An 18980-nucleotide genomic window follows, 5' to 3' on the forward strand; every position below is an offset into this window, starting at 1 on the left:
CTTAAACTCAAAAATTATTAAAACACCATTTATATAATTAGTTTTTTTTTTTTATGATTATACCATTTTTTATAGTACAAATAAGAAGTATACATTTTGTCCATACCTTTAAAAATGTTAAGAAAAAAAATAATACTTGCATCAAATAAATAAGTTGAATATGAACTGATAACAGGTATTTTCAAAAGCTTGTAAATCTTGCAGAACTTGTCCCAAATCAATATACAAAATCCATTTTCACTCACAACTACAAAATGAAGTTTCAAAATTTGTATACACAGCTGTCATACACACAGTATGGTTCAGGCAAACCAGCGCATACCAGTATCCATTAATTTCCTGACACGAGTTTTTAAGCATGTTTTAGTGGCATTTTGTGGGCAAAGATGGCTAATTCAAGGTTTATCTAATTAAAACTTTTCTACATATCAATAAAAGAGGCATATCAGATATGATGACAAATTGGAGATAAAGCTTAAATGCTCGAATGATAGCATAGTTCATTCAAACTTACCAGTTTTCTTTAATCTCATACTATTTAGAACAAGTTCAACAACATTATGTGATAATGATCAACCTTTACAAGAACAGCTTAAACATCCTCTTCGATGATCATGGGAAAAACACAATATTGTTGAGATTGGTCCATGCAATGATATCAACCTCCAAAACCTTCTAGCAGACTATCTCTCATTGACAGATCTCACAAAGCGTCCAATGGATAGCTGGTGTAAAGATAAGCAAACCTCCTTTCATTAGGAACAAACACGGTGCAAAAGGCCAGAATAAACTAAGGCTCGGGAATGAATCCAATACCTCATAGTTCAATATCTGGAACTCCCACCAGGAAAGAACTTGGATCGTCGGTTCCCAGAAGTGGAATATACTCAGACCCTCTCACATGAACACTAAAGCAAGCTACATCAAGAACATATGTCAGCGAGTTTGGAGCAAAGGTTGCATACAGAAGATCTTAACAATTCTCTCACACTTCATTTGGGTGGGAAGGGGGAAAAAAGGCCATCTTATATTGGGTTTTCAATATGAATGAAAATACTGTATAATCAACATTTCATATTCAGTGGCAACGGTTTCCTGTTTATGTAAATAGTGTCATCAGGTTGTAAAATCCGGTTTTTCTAATTCAGTCAGGATGGTTTAAAAATAATTAAGATTCAAATTCTAAGTTATGTTAAATATATAAATTAAAATGTTAACATTTTAATTATTCATTTTCGAGAACTCACCATCTCTCTATACTTTCTTTTTATATTCTATCTGCATGGGAGATAGCTTCAGCTAGATCAACTCTATCCAATAAAAATTGGAATTGGAGTAAGTTTTTCCCGTAACTTTCACCAACACAACGAATGATCCCATGCGAAAAGCTTATAGGGATAGCAAATTACAGCACTGGGAAGAATTATCTTAAGTGGTCTCAACTCATTAGGACCATATTGAAGGGAAAGGAAAGGGCAGTCACCTTACTGACAATGCCCCTTATGAAACGGATGCCAAGTTCAAATCATGGGACGAAGAAGACTCCTTGATCATGGTATGGTTGTGGAATTCTATGGTACCAGAAATTAGTGATACTTGGGTATTCCTTAAATCAGCTAAGGAAATTTGGGAAGCCGAGGAACAAACTTATTCTAAAGCCAAGGATGCTACACAAATATATGAGGTAAGGTGAAAACTTTGGGAGCCAAACAGGGAAACAAATCTGTCATAAAATATGCCAATCAACTCAAGTCTCCATGGGTGGAAATGGATCACTATCGTGTTATAAAAGCAAGGTGTTCAGAAGATTCAGCAATCCTTAAAGATTACATTGAAAAAGATAGAGTTTATGATTTTTGGGTAGGCTTGAATTCTGAATATGTCAGGTCCTTACCCAAATTTTGGGAAAAGAGAGTCCCAGCCCAGGACTTAACGAAGTCATAGCTATCATTCGGAGTAAAGAAAGTAGGCGAAATTTGATGTTGGAAACCCAATTGTTGAAAGCACAGCAATGGTAGTTGAAGAAGGAATAACCATGGTTGTTAATCAAACGAAAAATGGATTTCTTAATACAGAGAAACAAAACATGAGGAAATTTGGTGTACCTACTGCAACAAGCCAGGCCACACACGGAAGAAGTGTTGGAAGTTACATGGAAAACCAGTCGAGAATGGGGGCAGAAACCTCCTAGATGGGGGAAAAAAAGGAGGTTCTCAAAAAAAGGGAGGACAAGGGCAAGTACACAATGCTAATGGACATAGTGAAGAGGCTGGTCACCTAAATCATGAAGTGATAGAAAGGGTAAGGTCTTTTTTGAGTAAATTGGAGAAGTCCACGGGTATGTACTCCTTAACATATTCTGATAATTCCGTTTCTTTTGGACTTATGTTTCAGATACACTATTTACCCACTCCTGGATATTAGATTATGGATCCACAAACCAGATGACACCCCCTACCCAAATATTATTCCACATATTCTCCATGTCCTTGCAACAACAAAAATTCCACAGTGGACGAAACCCTTATAAAAGCAACAGGACAAGGAGAGGTCCAAATAAACCCATCCATAATGTTAAAAATATTCTCCATGCCTAAGTTGTCCACAAACCTAATTTCTATCCAAAAGCTTACAAAAGATCTCTCATGTAATGTTTTTTTATAACAATGCTTGTATATTATAGGACAAGAACTCGGGGAGGATGATTGTACATGCTAGAGAATGAAATGACTTGTACGACACATAGAAGATCCTAATATACCTATCAGAAGTCACTCTCTTATATCTGAATCCACCATGACCAACAAATAGAAAATCCGACTATACCAATTGTAGGATGTCTCGTTCCAAGTAGTGAAAGCAATATTTCTTTCCTTGTTTAAGAACTTAGATGTGGGGAGTCTACATTGTGAGGTGTGTGAGTTTGCTAAACACAAGCGTGTACCATTTTCCAGTTAATGTTCCTAATATCTTGGGTGCAAAATGGTTTTTAACTTGCATTGATGATTTTACCAGGGTGACTTTGGTTTTCTTATTGAAACAGAAATCTGAATTTAGCTCTATTTTTATTCGGTATGTATCACTGATTAAAAACAAATTTGGAGTCAATATTAAGAGGATTAGATTTGACAGTGCCAAGGACTACTTTAATTCTTTGCTAAACTCTTTTTGCCAAAAAGAAGGGATTATCCACGAGTATTCATGTGTCAACACACCCCAACAAAATGGGATTGCGGAAAGAAAATACAACCACCTATTAAACCAAACTAGAGCCATGATTTTTCAAAATCATGTTCCTAAGAAATTTTGGGGGGAAGCCCTACTTACTACTACCTACCTGATCAATAGGTTACCCTAAAATATTCTAGAATCAAAAAGCCCCATGCAAGTCTTATCCACATTATACCCGCCCTTGGACTCTACAAATAAACTCCAACATAGGATATTTGGGTATGTATCCTTTGTATATGTTCATAGTAATGATAGGGGGAAACTTGATCCTAGGGCTATCAAGTGTGTATTCTTAAGGTACTCAACTCCACAAAAGGGATACAAATGTTTTCATTCTCCGTCAAGAAGACTTTATGTGTCAAGGGATGTCACCTTTAATGAACAAGAGATACTTCAAGGAACTTCAGGGGGAGAATGTAAGAGAGGAAAATGAGACTCTAATGCTTCCAAATATGACTTTTGGGGCTGAAATTGGCACAACTAGTGCTGCTACACCTATTGTACCTGAAATTAGTACTGCCGGACCTGTTGAACCTGAAATTGGGAGCACTATTTGACCTAAAATTGGGAGTACTGTTGCTGAACCTGAGTTAAGTCAATGTCTTGCCAAAGAATTTGAGATTAAGACAATAGGGAGACTCAAATGTTTTTTGGGAATTGAAGTGGCCCATTCTAAGAAAGCAATCTTCATATCTAAACAAAAGTACATTACTGACTTGCTTAAAGGTAAAACAGCTTGCAAACCAGCAAATACTCCAGTTGATCCAAATACAAAGTTAGAAAGTGCAGAGGAAGATATTGCAGTGGATAAGGAAATGTATCAGACTTGTGAGCAGGCTTGTTTACTTGTCCCACACTAGGCCAGACATTGTGTTTGTTGTTAGTCTAGTGAGTCAGTTTATGCATCAACCAAAAGAAGTACATTTACTAGTTGTCCTTAGAATTATTCAATATCTAAAAGAGACCCTGTGAAGAAGGATTTTGTTCAAACGAGACAAGAATGTAAGTATTGAAGCATATATGGATGCATATTATGTTGGGTTAGTTGTGTATAAGAAATCAACTACTAGATATTGCACCTTCCTTGGTGGAAACTTGGTGACTTGGAAGAGCAAAAAGCATAATGTAGTGGTTAGATCAAGTGTTGAATCAGAATTCCAAGCAATGGCCCAAGGTATATGTGAATTTCTATGACTGAAGATTATATTGGAAGACTTGAAGATAAGGTGGGATGAACCTATGAAGTTATACTGTGACAATAAATCTACAATTAGTATAGTCCACAATTCGGTGCAACGTGATAGAACCAAACACATTGAAGTAGATAGACATTTCATCAAAGAAAAGCTTGATAGCAGCTTGATTTGCATTTCATATGTGTCCACTCAAAATCAACTTGTAGATATTCTCACAAAGGGCCTGAACTGTATCAACTTTGAAAGAATTATATCCAAGTTGAGAATGGAAAACATTTGTTCATTAGCTTGAGGAGGAGTGTTAAAATTGATACTTAATGTATTTTAGGAAAGTTTAAATTTTCTTATCCATCATAGCTGATTATGTATTGTTAATGCTAGGATTATGTTTCTAGAATAAATCCCATAATTATTGGGATTTGTCTTCCTAGAATTAGTTGATTAATATTTCCATAATAGCCAACAGGCTCGTGTACATATAGATCCAATGACCTAATAATTATGTATGAGAAATAAAATATTCTTCCTTCTAAATTTGAGAGAAATTAATAAAATGCCTATGGAATATTCCTTTCTCACTCCTCTCATCATGGTAGTTGCAATGGAGGATGAGGAGGTGGTTGTGTTCGTCCCACTAATGTCACACCAAAGCTCACTAGCAGTCTCAGCAAGCAAATATGGCCCAAGCCATCACTTCTAGTATTAACTTCTAAAATTTTTGTTGCTTTATCATGAACTTCGCAAGCTCCAAACAACCAACCAATTTGCATTATTTGTTTTAGGTGTGGCTCAATCTAGTAATCCTTTATTTCTTAGTCCTCCTCTCTCGAACCTTTCAATGCCTCCTTGACCTTTTTGGACTCCTTGTCTTTTGTTACTCTTTCAGACACCTCTCAAATTAAAGTACAAGACATTGAACAAACCCATCCTCTTCCTCAACTTTCTTTAAACTCTACCTTATTTATCCCTGAATCTCCTTTTAATCTAAATCTCTATTAACAAACTTACTCTCACTCTTAATTATTTTGTCCTATTTGTTAATAATTGTATTCTTATATAGGATCAGTGCAATGGATGGACGATTGGAATTGGACATGAGTTTGGAGGATTATATCATCTTAGTCCTCGGTGACTTGTGTTTCTTATGCCACTCTAGCTCTTGTACAGTGCTTTGGGCACTAGAGTCTAGAAAACTTGTGCCTACTTGTTTCTAGTTTTTCTATCGCTAAGTCTTTTCAATATGAATCATGTGAACTAGGCAAACATACTTGTTTGTTATTATGACATTGCTTGGGTAGGATCACCATTAAATAGGAGGTCCACTTTTCATTAGTGGAAACTTGATTTTTTGGAAGATCAAGAGAATAGTTGCCAAATCTAAAGTTGAAGTTGAATACCAAGCAGCAAGTGCAAGCATGATTACTTGGCATAAGCAACTTATCCATCAATTAAAATTTGGCAATACATACACGACACTGGACCAATATGCGACCATGAAGTTGCTCATGTGCCGTCATGGTTACTTAAGAAACAATGCTACTCGCCCAAGTTACGACTTGTGGCCTAGGCACGACTCTCCTCTACAAAAGCAATTCTCTCTCCTCTTCAACTCTCATTGCTAATACAAGTAGTCGCTCAAGCGATGAAAAATTAGGTTGTTGGGCAGTGCTTTGGCTTGTGCACCTAGTCATGTCAATCAAGAAATAAAGTGATGCTTGAGTGGGGGAGAGTTAGTATTGATTCTCTTTCCTCTAGAGTTGATTGATCAAACCACAAAAGAACCTCAAGCAAGAGAAAGGTCGTCCAACCAATTTTCTCTCCTCTAGAGCTAGTATCACTCAAGCAACGTGTTAGACAATTAAAAGTGTATATGAGGAGGAATAAAAGAAGAGAGAGTTAGTGGCGGGTAGAGGGGAAATCAGTTAGAGGAGAGAGGGTGAGTTTGTTAGAAGAGAGAGAGAGTATAAATAACAAATAGTTTGAGAGAGGTAGGGGGATTATGATTTTGGAATTAAGACTGAACCTCTTGGCCAGTGGAGGAAGGGAGGCTTCCTTGGGGGAGAGTGAGATACCGGTATTCATCTTTTCTTATCATTACAGAGGAAATATCAATACATATACATACATATTTCTTATACTGTTAAGTGTGTGAGTATTATTTGCTGTTGTTCGGTTCCTTGCATAAAGGAACCTAACGGATTTGGTCCGACCTGCCGGATCATTTCGGAGGGAAGAGGAGTGCGCGTGATCAGAGAAGAATGGAGGGGCGAATGGTGGCTATGGAGTTGACGATGGAGGAGTTGAAGGCAGAAATGCGAGCGATGACTCTCGAGTTTCGACGAGCCCTCGGAAGACATTCTGGAACCCGCGATAGGAGTTCTGAGGGGAGTCGAAATTCCGTCCAGGGTGATCGAGAACGAAGGTCGACAGAGAGCTCTGATGAAGAATCAGAGGAGGACCGGAACGACGTACAACGCAGTTGGATGAAGCGAGTTGAGCTTCCAACTTTTGAAGGTACTGATCCAACAGGATGGATAGCGAAGGCTGAGAAATTTTTTGACATCCAAGGAGTGACGGAGAAAGAGAAGATGAAGTTAGTGTATATCTGCATGGACGGAAGCGCTAACTACTGGTTCCGCTTCTGGCGGAAGAAAACCCAACATCCAACATGGAAGGCGTTCACGGAGGCGTTGACGAGGAGGTTCGGCGGATTAATTAGGGGAACCGTCTTTGAGAAGTTGGCCGCGGTGCGACAGAAAGGGGGCGTCGATGAGTATATCCAAGAGTTCGAGGTACTCGTGGCGCAGGCGACCGGAGTAACCGAAGACCAATTGCTGGGGTATTTTTTCGTGGGTTTGCAGGAGGGATTAAGAAACGTTGTGAGACCACATGACCCACGCGATTTGTTGACGGCGATGGAGAGAGCTAGGGACGTCGAACAAGTGGGATGGACGTCGCGAGGAAGTAGTGGAGTGGGAGGAAGAGGCGGAGCGACGTGGGGAAGATATTCCGCGAGTTCAGGGACGGTGGTGAGGACAGAAATTTTTCGCGGACCGTCAGAGGGATCGGTGAATGGCGGCGGAGGGCAAGGAATGAAGAAGGACGTTAGTGCGAATACTATGGCTTCGAAGGCTGGTAATAGTGGAGGAGGAACCGCGGGACGAGGCATTCGGATCCTGCCTTATCAAGAATACATGAAGCGGCGAGAAGAAGGACGTTGTTTCCACTGCGGCGGACCTTACAGTCCAGGTCATCGTTGCGCTGAACGGAGCATGCGGGGATGATATTGGCGGAGGAGGATGAAGATGAAGAAGCGGAGGCAAGTGTCGAAGTAGAACAGAAGGCTATGGAGTTGTCGGGATTGTCCGCGGGTGGCCTCTCGCAATCGAACACGATGAAGCTGCAAGGTTGGGTGCAGGGGAAAAGAGTTCTGGTGCTTATTGACAGTGGAGCTACCCATAGTTTTATATCCACCCGATTGGTGGAAGAGCTGGGTCTGGAGTGCACCGACACACGCCCTTATAAAGTGTGTTTAGGGGATGGACAAAGGAAAGAAACCAGCGGGTATTGCACAGGAGTCTCGGTGTTATTAGAAAACTTAGAAGTTAGAGATAAGTTATATCTCTTTGAATTAGGCGGTGTGGACATAATATTGGGAATGACCTGGTTATCCTCCCTAGGAGAGATCAAAGTAGATTGGGGACAGCTCATCATGAAGGTGGCACATGGAGGAAGAGAAGTGGAGGTAAAGGGGGATCCATCATTGACACGTAGGGTAGTGACTCCTGAAGCTCTTATAAAAGAATAAGGGATTGAAATGCTGTCTTTAGTATAGAGCTTAAGCCAAACAGAATTGGTGGATGAGAAGATGGAAGAGAGTGGCTTAATGCAAGAGGAGGAGGTAGAGCTGGAACAAATTCTGAGTGTTGTTGAAGGGGTATTCCGAGACCCCCAAGGCCTCCCACCCGAGAGGAGAGTGGATCACAGAATCCCTTTAAAAGAGGGTAGTGAGCCCGTCAATGTGAGGCCATACAGGTACCTTCATGGAATGAAAGATGAGATAGAGCGTCAGGTGGAAGAGATGTTGAATTTGGGCATTATCAGGCCCAGTAACAGTCCCTACTCTAGTCCTGTAATATTGGTGAAAAGGTTTAATTGCTTCCTTTGTCCCCAGTTTGGTTGAATTGTGTCAAATTCATCCTCATTTTTAAAAAAGTTTCATTGTCGTCCTCACGTGGTGTAAAAGTGTCAATTGAATCCAAACATTGGAAAAATTTGTGTCAATGTAGTCATCTCCGTTAAATACACACTAACGGTGTTAAGTGACTGATTATTTGGCACTAGAGAATTAAAACGTGGCAAAAGAGAGGTTTACGTGATGCCCACAGTTCTCAACATGTGCAACACTTTCCTGGCCTTCTCCCTGGCCCTCTCTGTTCCCGTTTTTTCAACCTCCTTCAAAACCTCCACAACCCTCGCGTCCTTCGCCAACAGCTACAGCAACACTTTATAGAGTGTGAGAGAGAATTCTTTCTTCTTCAATCACCATTTTCCAGTTTTAGAGAGAGAGAGAGAGAGTTGGTGTTAGGTTTGTGGTGGAAGGAAATAGGAAGAGGGTGTGTTTGATGTGGTTGTTATTATTGGCTTTGAAGTAGTGGGAACAAAGAGAAACAGCTCCATTATAATATTACGCAGTTTTCTCTTTCATTTCAATGCTGGGTTTGTATTTTGTCCCTTTTGCTTGGTTTTGTTTATTCTTCTTTTCCCTTTTGTTTTATGGAACACAGATCCCTCTTTTGTCTCAAAAAGAATGCCTTGCAACTGTTGGGCTTATGTGGGTACTGTCATTTGTCAAAGAAATAGAAGAAAATGTGTGCTGTTTTTTGTTCTTATTTTTATTCTTAGTATTGTTTTCAATGTGTAAAGAATTTTGATTTTGTGGATTCATGTTTCTGTGAACGGATACCGATTTTTTTTTTTAATTGCTTATGGGGTTAGTGTTTTGATGCTTCAAGTAACTCTGTAGTTTTCTGATGTGCTAGCCTCTCATTAGTGATTTCAAGTTGGGGTGGTTTTTTCCAGTACCATTTTATGATTTCTACTATGAGTAGCTTTTCCTTCTTGTTTCTAGCGCTTCACGCAATTATCATTGTTTATTGGCTTTCTATATGTTGCATTTCTGGTGGGGCTGTTGAGGACGAACGAGTTGGACTCAGAGGCGATTCGGGAGAATTGCGTGGCAGCGCTGTTTGCGCTGAGTCATAGGAGCTTGAGGTTCAAAGGGTTGGCGAAGGACGCGAGGGTTGTGGAGGTTTTGAAGGAGGTTGAAAAAACGGGAACAGAGAGGGCCAGGGAGAAGGCCAGGAAAGTGTTGCACATGTTGAGAACTGTGGGCATCCACGTAAACCTCTCTTTTGCCACGTTTTAATTCTCTAGTGCCAAATAATCAGCCACTTAACACCGTTAGTGTGTATTTAACGGAGATGACTACATTGACACAAATTTTTTCAATGTTTGGATTCAATTGACACTTTTACACCACGTGAGGACGACAATGAAACTTTTTTAAAAATGAGGATGAATTTGACACAATTCAACCAAACTGGGGACAAAGGAAGCAATTAAACCTTGGTGAAAAAGAAGGATGGAAGTTGGAGGTTTTGTGTGGATTATAGGGCATTGAACAGAGTAACAGTGGCTGATAAATATCCCATTCCAGTCATTGAGAAGCTGCTGGATGAACTTCAAGGTGCGTCATATTTTTCTAAAATTGATTTAAAGGCTGGGTATCATCAGATAAGAATGAAGAGGGAAGACATTCCAAAATCTGCTTTTCGGACACATCAAGGGCATTATGAATTCCTTGTGATGCCCTTTGGATTAACAAATGCACCAGCCACATTCCAGGACATGATGAATTCAGTTTTAAGGCCACTATTGAGGAGGTTCGTGTTAGTATTTTTTGACGATATACTTATCTATAGTAAGACTTGGGAGGAGCATTCTCAACACCTCACTCAAGTCTTAAAAGTCTTGGCTGAACATGAACTTTTTGCAAACAAAAAAAAGTGTGAATTTGGGAGAAGACAAGCGAGATATTTGGGGCACAAGATATCGGCAGCAGGGGTGGAGATGGACAGGGAGAAGGTGGCAGCTGTCTTGGAATGGCCAGAACCCAGAAACATCAAGGAGTTAAGAGGGTTCCTTGGGTTAACTGGGTATTATCGCAGGTTCATTAGAGATTATGGGAAAATGGCTAAACCCCTTACTGATTTGTTGAAAAAAGGAATGTTTAAATGGTCTAAAGAGGGGGCCATGGCACTGCAGAAGCTTAAAGAGGCAGTGACTACAGCTCCAGTGTTGATTCTCCCTGATTTTGAGCAACCCTTTGTTGTAGAATGTGATGCTTCGAGTACAGGCGTTGGGGCTGTTTTGTCCCAAAAAAATAGACCCATAGCCTTCTTTAGTAAGGCGTTATCTGATTCTTCCTTATCCAAGTCCATTTATGAGAAGGAATTAATGGCACTTGTGCTTGCTATACAACATTGGAGGCCGTATCTATTGGGTAAGAAGTTTGTTGTCTTTACTGACCAGAAGAGTTTGCGTTATTTACTGGAACAACGCATTACAACTCAAAGTCAACAAAATTGGCTAGCTAAACTTTTGGGGTACGAATTTGAAATCAAATATAGGACAGGTGCTTCTAATCATGTGGTGGATGGGTTATCCAGAAAAGGCATGGAGGAGGAGGAAACAGATAAGATGCTACGGATGATATCACGACCATATTGGCTTGAATTTCAAGAGATCATGGAGGAGGTGGAAAAAGATGAGAGTTTGCAGAAAGTGTTGGAGGAATTAAGGGTAGACCTTAACTCTCATCCAGCTTATACGTTGGAGCATGGAAGATTACATTACAAGGGGAGACTTGTCTTATCAGCAAAATCTGTTTGGATCCCTCGCTTCTTGGCTGAATTCCATAGTAGTGTCACCGGAGGGCATTCTGGAGTTTACAGAACCTATAGACGGGTGGCGCAATCTTTGCATTGGATAGGAATGAAGAAAACTGTTACAGATTTTGTGGCTGCATGTCTAGTATGCCAACAACATAAATACTTGGCAGCTTCTCCCCAAGGATTGTTGCAGCCTTTGCCAATACCCAAAGCCATTTGGGAGGAGATTAGTATGGATTTTATTGTAAAATTACCCAAATCTCATGGGTTTGATACTATATTGGTGGTGGTGGACAGACTTAGAAAATATGGCCATTTCATCCCAGTCAAACACCCTTATACAGCCAGATGCATCGCTGCATTGTTGGTGAAGGAAGTGATTCGGCTTCACGGGATACCCATGACCATTGTAAGTGATCGCGACTCAACATTCATGAGTGTTTTTTGGCAGGAGATTTTCCGCCTGCAGGGAACTCAGCTGAACATGAGTACTGCTTATCATCCAGAGTCAGATGGCCAAACAGAGGTGCTGAATAGGGTGCTGGGAACTTATTTGCGTTGTTTTAGTTCTGAACAACCAAAAAAATTGGAGTACAGTCTTGCCTTGGGCGGAATATTGGTACAATACTAGTTACCAAGGAGCTTCAAAATGCACACCTTTTGAAACTGTGTATGGAAGACCCCCTCCAACTCTCACACGTTTCATTCCTGGAGAAACAGTGGTGGAAGCCGTTGCACAAGACTTACAAACAAGAGATGAGGCTTTGACACAACTAAAATATCATCTGGCCAGAGCTCAAGATCAGATGACCCACTATGCCAACAGGAAGAGAATGGACACCAAGATCAAGGAGGGAGATTGGGTATTCTTGAAAATCCGGCCTCATAGACAAACTTCTATGCCCACACGCTTACACCCAAAACTTTCTGCACAGTATTATGGACCATTTTTGGTGGAGAAACAATTAGGACCAGTTGTTTTTCGCTTGCAGTTACCTACAACATCAAGAATTCACCCTGTTTTTCATGTTTCCCAATTGAAGCTAGCTATAGGGGATCATTCGGTGGAAGGGCATCTTCCCACTGAACTGCAGGTCGACAGCCCTATGTACACACCTCTAAAGGTATTAGAGCGCAGGAACCAGCTGCAACAAGGAGAGGAAATTCCCCAAGTTCTAATACAATGGCAAGAAGGTGGGTTGGATGGAGCTACTTGGGAAGAGGAACAATACATTCAACAGCAGTTCCCTGATTTCAACCTTGAGGACAAGGTTGATCTTGGGGAGGAGGGTAATGTTAGACAATTAAAAGTGTATATGAGGAGGAATAAAAGAAGAGAGAGTTAGTGGCGGGTAGAGGGGAAATCAGTTAGAGGAGAGAGGGTGAGTTTGTTAGAAGAGAGAGAGAGTATAAATAACAAATAGTTTGAGAGAGGTAGGGGGATTATGATTTTGGAATTAAGACTGGACCTCTTGGCCAGTGGAGGAAGGGAGGCTTCCTTGGGGGAGAGTGAGATACCGGTATTCATCTTTTCTTATCATTACAGAGGAAATATCAATACATATACATACATATTTCTTATACTGTTGAGTGTGTGAGTATTATTTGTTGTTGTTCGATTCCTTGCATAAAGGAACCTAACCCAACGTTAGCTCTCTTAAGGGATATGGTTGGTCGTTCATGCGATAGTCTTATAGCATAGTGAACATAGATACCTCAAGCAAGGTAGTTTTGTTCATAGTTATGATATATGTATATTTGTTGTAACACATAGTAAATGTTCATATGTTTTGGTAGGAATTACCATAACAATGTTCATGCATCACTTGACCTAGAACTCAAGAACTCTCCATGTCACGTACCATAGGTTTTTAAGATTATATATATAATGGGGTTATCATACAAAAATATAGCCATTAGCTGCAGCAAAGATCAGCATTTAAGAGTGAGAATGACTTTAGACATAAGAAAATAATGGAGTTGAAATATGCTGGATGCAAAATCATGAACTTAAGAAAAGAATCTCATGAGTGAATGTAGAACTAATTTCTTTAAAATATGACGAGATGAAATATTTTTCCAATCAGCCACTAGATTATTCTATTTGTGCTTGGAGTAATAAGGTATCAAGGCATCAAACTTGATAAATAGAACTTTCAATATTGCACACAGAAGTTTGAAAACTAATGCATTACCATTCTCTATTTTCATGACACTTTGGAGCATTACATCCATTTTTGTTTTCATGTCAGAATTGTCATCCATAAGTGGCGCTACTAGAGTAAGCTCCCTGTATATATCACGCACAAATTTGCATATCTTCTCAGCAAATTCAAGTTCACCATCTGATATCCTACCTATTGCTAAACGCATCAGCTCTCCAGTCAAATCTGCAAGCTGAAAACAAATAACGGAAAGGATCATTTAACTCCCTTAAAACATCACATTCTTAACAAATAGATACCTTGGACTTTTATTTTTCCCCAATTGATCCTTAAACTGTGTAATATTCTATTGGCTCCTTCTATTAAGTTAGGGTTAAAGTACTGACAATGATAATCTCAATTGTTTGTTTTTCTTAAATCTCGACCTTTAACTTTTATATTTTTAAATCAGCTTTTCTTTATTTTTATTTTTTTTTAATGTGGTTCCAGATTCAATGATGAGATTCGGAAGGACCAAAACATTAGGTCGTCTTTGCAGTAACATAGACGGAAAGGGAAGCACAGTTATTGCCAACTCTGACTCCAACAGCTGACACTATCAGCAGCAAACATGAGCAAATTTCATGGAGTCCCCCCTGGAAGTTAGTGAGCTAATACCACCTGCAGTAGTTGTGCCATCTCTGGTGGTGCAACCAGCTGAGTACTGACATGTAGTATTGACCCATCACCCTCACTGAGCACAAGATCATCATCAAAGCATGTGTCAACTCAAGAAAATAAAGAGGGTCACATCTCACACCTCCACCTTGGCCACATTGACAATGCCATTAAAAACCATTACAGTTCCCCCTATCTCCACCGTCAATGATCCTCCCACCCCAGTTACCCACAGTGAAGTGTCTCATTAGCTCCTCTAATGCCCTTCTACTAATACCTATGCATAAGAAAGTTTCTCAGAACTCACTACCATTTCAAGAAGCATGCAAAAAGGCAATTTTGATGAAGAAAGGCAGACCAGTGGAGGAAGTTCAATTGGCAGGTCTGTGAGAATGAGTTTATTCTCTCGCAGACAGATCCAAAAAGGATGGAGGAAAAATGAAGTCAATATGGAGCATAACGAGAATTATTTTAAACAGAGGACGCACCATTTGATAGCAGAAGAGGGTGGCTTGCATCTTTGCATAGTTGCACACTTTATATCCTTTTCTTCCTTTTTTTCATTTTAGAAAAGTCAAAAATTTATAAAAAAAAGGTGATTTAAAAAATAAAAGTAAGGGATATTCGGATTCAATTAACAAATGCACAGTTTACGGCATTGGTATCAGAACCAACAAATTATCGACCTGCTCAATAGACTGAGTTGATGGTTGAATCAGTAGGTAACTAATTGAACATATGTTAAACTTTACACTAAAGATTCTATATATAACTTCAACTGTATATAACCACATTAGTTTGGCTGATGTGGTGGTTCAGTTGCTAGCTAGCTTCCCAAATATAAACAGAATACTTTTAGTCAGTCTATTAAATATATATAACTTTTAAGTTTACGTGAACAAATTCTATTTATAAAAAACTTGCTACACGGGTATCTTGTAAACTCCCAGTAACCCATCTTGGTAAGCAAGGAAGCATGGGTTCAAATGCAACATAGTGCAAATTCTGCCCAATTTTTTGCCTTATTTCACTCGATATTATTCCCTTTGCAAGTGCACGCTTCAATTTTAATCAGATCTGCCCAAGGTGAGCAGCATAAAATGTACAAAGGGTATCAGCAGGCAACAGTTGGTCAGAATGTACAGCAGCAACTTGGACAGTATACATGGGCCTGTAGACAGCAATCCAAGACCAATTCAAAGCTTAACTGGATGAGCCGGTTTTGACCAGTTTAAAGCTGAGTTAAAGACGTAAGCATGGGTCAATAACATCTCTGATCTGAAGACATGACTTTTTTCTGGAAATAGGTCTAGTTCCCCATTAAACTGATCGGACTAGTTGGCTTATTCCAAGTTTTACAACACTAGTTTAAGGATCAACTTGAACCGAAACAGAGGTCAAGTTTACAGAGGTTAAAAGTCTTGTCCCAACATAAAAGTTAGGTTCTATGCATGCTTTACCTCCATATGAAGATTGTTAAAAAAGTGGCAAAGGAAACTACAGAAATCATCACAGCAAGTCAAGAAATATTAAGAATCTGTTAAATTGGGTCTTCGCAACAGGGAAAATGATAAAATGTTAAGAAATTTGTTTTTACCCCTAATAGATAATCAAGGACATTTATCTGCAGAGGATGTAGAGATGGATCATTAAGTGGTAGCAATGTTTTGTTCATTTCATCAAGCTCCAAAAGTGTTCCATTTTTGCAGAAACAACAGAACGTAGCTGCTTCAACATACTCCTGTATCTGCATAGTGCAACCGCCTAAGACAAGAATCAGAGAAAAGTATTTGATTTCAACAAGGAAATATATTATGTGAAGTATACCCCTGGTGAGTATGCACGCCTTAGCTTCCAAAAATCAGTTCCCTGCAATTCTTTGACTAGTCGTGACACATACTGATCTGTCACAGCTGCTAAGTCCTTTTCAGCTTTCTCAAGTACTTCCACTTTATTGAATTTACTCATCCTTGTTATGAAATTAGAATACAGTAACGTCAGTAGGATCATGAAGATGTAGATGACATGTAAGATTATAAAAATAAATCATTAACCATCTGCAATAGAATTTGGACTCCTGTTTCTTTTATTTTATCTTTTTACTGTAGAAAAGAATTCATCGAGACATAAAGGTCTAAATAACTCATATTTACTCATTATATTTGCATTGAAAAATTACAAGGGAAATTAAGGTATAAATAATGAATGTGAGATTGCAAGAGTAATGTAATTCAGATAATACTCACTGCTAATAGAAAACAATCTCATCACACTAAAATAATTTTGAAGTACAATTAACTTGATTCAGATGACAAATTCAATAACGCAGGACAAATTAATCCCAAAAAAGAGCATGAAAAGGATATAACGTAATGTTTAAGTAATTCAGCTAATGCAGATAACACCGCCATGAAGATGTATAGAGAACAGGTGGGATGGGGGAGTGGAGAGAGAGGAAACCTGTGCACTTGAAATATGACTTTTTTGCTATTCATTGTTATATCTCGACTTGCTTTGACCACTCTTTCCCGTTTGTCATTCTATAAATATAAATATACGTTTGAAAAGAATCAAAATAATAGACAAAAATGGAACTATAAACAACAATATTGTAAAGGTCCTGACTTTAAAGGATATTCTTAGCTACCCAATATCCGTATAGATTTAAACCTTCAAATAAAGTTATTGTAAAGTTTCCATATATAATCAGCGAGGCAAAAATATTGTAAAAAGGGGCAACGTGTAGTGTGCTCCAAAACATCAATTAGCAAAATCCCAAATGAATAGCAAAACACTATTGTTAGGCCTTTGCTACAGCTACACTAAGAACTTCCTAAAGGAAGAAGAAAAGACACTAAATAGGAATAAACATTATCCGCCTCCTTTCCTTTCATTGATAAACCTAAGTAGGGAAAGTTATTGGACCTAAAGTGTCCAGAACAAAAACAGAAGTGCATCACATAATGACTAACAAACAACCCAATTTTAAATAAAGTTTATCATCCATTTGGGCTTTCTGTGTTCACGTGTGAGCCTCTTGGAGGTGCTGGCCTTTGTTGTATCAACTACCCTCACAAAATGAAAATTGTGAGAAATTTGTGAGGAGACTCTCCAACATAAAGCCCCAAGCCGAGGGGAGAACAAATATATATAATAAAAACTGTTAAAATTTCAACATCAACTTTGCTTATATTGCCTGGATAAGAAAACACAAGTAAAAAGATTTTATAGGAAAATATAACATTCAAATCAAATGCACAATTTCTATGATTTCCAACAAAAACATTCTATTTGTATATTCCTTAGCCACTTTAACAAGGACAAATACTAATTCAATATTCCCATTACAAATACAATGGTCAACATTTAACATCCCATCAGTCCTTTCCTCCTCTCTCAGTGTTTGGGTCTAACGAGTTTGGAGAGAAAATTTGAAGTAAACGTTATCCTTGCTAAGAATTCTTCAAATGAAAGGAAATAAATGAGAGATTGTTATTTAACTCCCAGCATCCCTTTTCATATTTTTTAAACATTTTATGATTATATAAATAGATTAAACTTCATCCCTTTTCAACCAAACTGTTATTTCCAAACATATCCCCAAAGGGCACTATATTGTCCTCGATACACCAGTGAAGAAAGAAAACAAGAATCTGAAACAAGAATGTATGAAAGCTAATATGAAGTAGCCTAAACGTGAAGAAAGAACCCTAATATGAAGCAAAAGCCCTTTCAACTCACTCCTACTCAATCTTGCAATGAATTTCAAAAAGCTTGGGAATTTGAAATAAAGAATAGACAAATTAAATTGTGTGTGACATTAGATGAGAAGCATTACAAGGTCATTAAGATATTCAGCATATCCGGTAAAAGCGTCCTTCATAGCTGGTTCAATGGCTGTGGATGTGGCCATGGTTCTTACCCTCTTTGCTGAGCCCTGAAAGTTGGTCTCTGCAACTGAGAAAGTGAAAACAAGTTATTGACGGCAATGGAAGATGTTCCAATCACACAGAGAGGGTTACCTTGATGGAGTCGTTGAGGTTTGGATGCCATGAACAGAGAAAACTTGTGAAGAGAGTGTAACATGTGTTCTGTTCTTTTCTCGTCTTTTTAATCAAATTAGAATTGGTAACGGCGTAACTAATAGCTATACTTCCCACGCCTAAGACCCTGTAATTTTTTAATTTTATCTACTTGTTATTTTCTCATTTTTCTTTTGTAATTTATGAAATTAAATTTTCTTAAAAAATGTAAACTTTCGAAATTACTTATATTTGTCATAAAACATCATTTCAAAATAAGTTGAATTTTAATATTGGAAAAATATACGTATTATAAATGAAAGTCGTGATATTTTCATAGACAAGTTAAAAACTAAATATTTGAAAAAAATTTAATTTCTATCACACTCAACTAAATCCATACAACATATTAAAATATTATCTTGTTTTTAATAAGTGTTTATATATCCACCCGTACATTTGCTTCTAATATAAATAAAGTGGTTATATATTTTTCCTAAAAGGTCTAAAGAATAATAGTATATTTGTAATTTTTATTAAGATTAATTGAAAAAATCCATAAAAAACATAAATATTAAAATTCTTATTTTCCAAAAAAAAATTAAAAATCCTAACATTAGTTACTTGAAATTTAAGGACTTAAAGTAACATATCAAAATATAATAAAATTTCAGTATATGATAAAATAAAAAAACTGAAATAATATTATTTAATTATTATGCCAATACAAATCACAGTTTATATTGTCAACGCATA

General features: G+C 38.2%; 1 protein-coding gene across 4 annotated transcripts; it reads right to left on the reverse strand.

Annotated features, from left to right (window-relative positions):
- Positions 1-452: 452 nt before the first annotated feature.
- On the reverse strand, positions 453-18347 carry LOC124834808 (Translin family protein). 4 transcript variants are annotated; one of them, XM_088104476.1, is made up of 8 exons: positions 18225-18347; positions 18041-18159; positions 16663-16742; positions 16030-16171; positions 15800-15949; positions 13576-13777; positions 817-918; positions 453-725 (listed from the first exon to the last, which is right to left on the reverse strand). In XM_088104476.1, exons 1-7 carry the CDS (start codon positions 18286-18288, stop codon positions 818-820), a joined length of 858 nt encoding a protein of 285 aa, XP_087960602.1. In that variant the 5' UTR covers positions 18289-18347; the 3' UTR covers positions 453-725; position 817. The 4 variants fall into 4 exon arrangements, with proteins under 4 accessions (XP_087960602.1, XP_087960603.1, XP_087960604.1 ...); XM_088104477.1 differs by having other exon boundaries at positions 18041-18153; positions 18225-18325; XM_088104478.1 differs by lacking the exon at positions 16663-16742.
- Positions 18348-18980: the final 633 nt, after the last annotated feature.

The sequence above is a fragment of the Vigna umbellata genome, chromosome 1 (genome assembly GCF_029865625.1).
Source record: "Vigna umbellata cultivar VRB3 chromosome 1, Vumbellata_1.0, whole genome shotgun sequence".
Classification (NCBI taxonomy): Eukaryota; Viridiplantae; Streptophyta; class Magnoliopsida; order Fabales; family Fabaceae; genus Vigna; species Vigna umbellata.

Bases quoted from the DNA above. Each gene is read 5' to 3' on its own strand.
- LOC124834808 (XM_088104476.1), bottom strand. From the start codon at position 18,288: ATGTTACACTCTCTTCACAAGTTTTCTCTGTTCATGGCATCCAAACCT. The intron at 16,743-18,040 runs GTAATGCTTCTC...TTATATTTATAG, and splicing joins CTGAATATCTTAATGACCTT to AATGACAAACGGGAAAGAGT. The intron at 919-13,575 runs GTAATGCATTAG...TTCTTGATGTAG, and splicing joins TGTCATGAAAATAGAGAATG to CTTGCTTTAGTGTTCATGTG.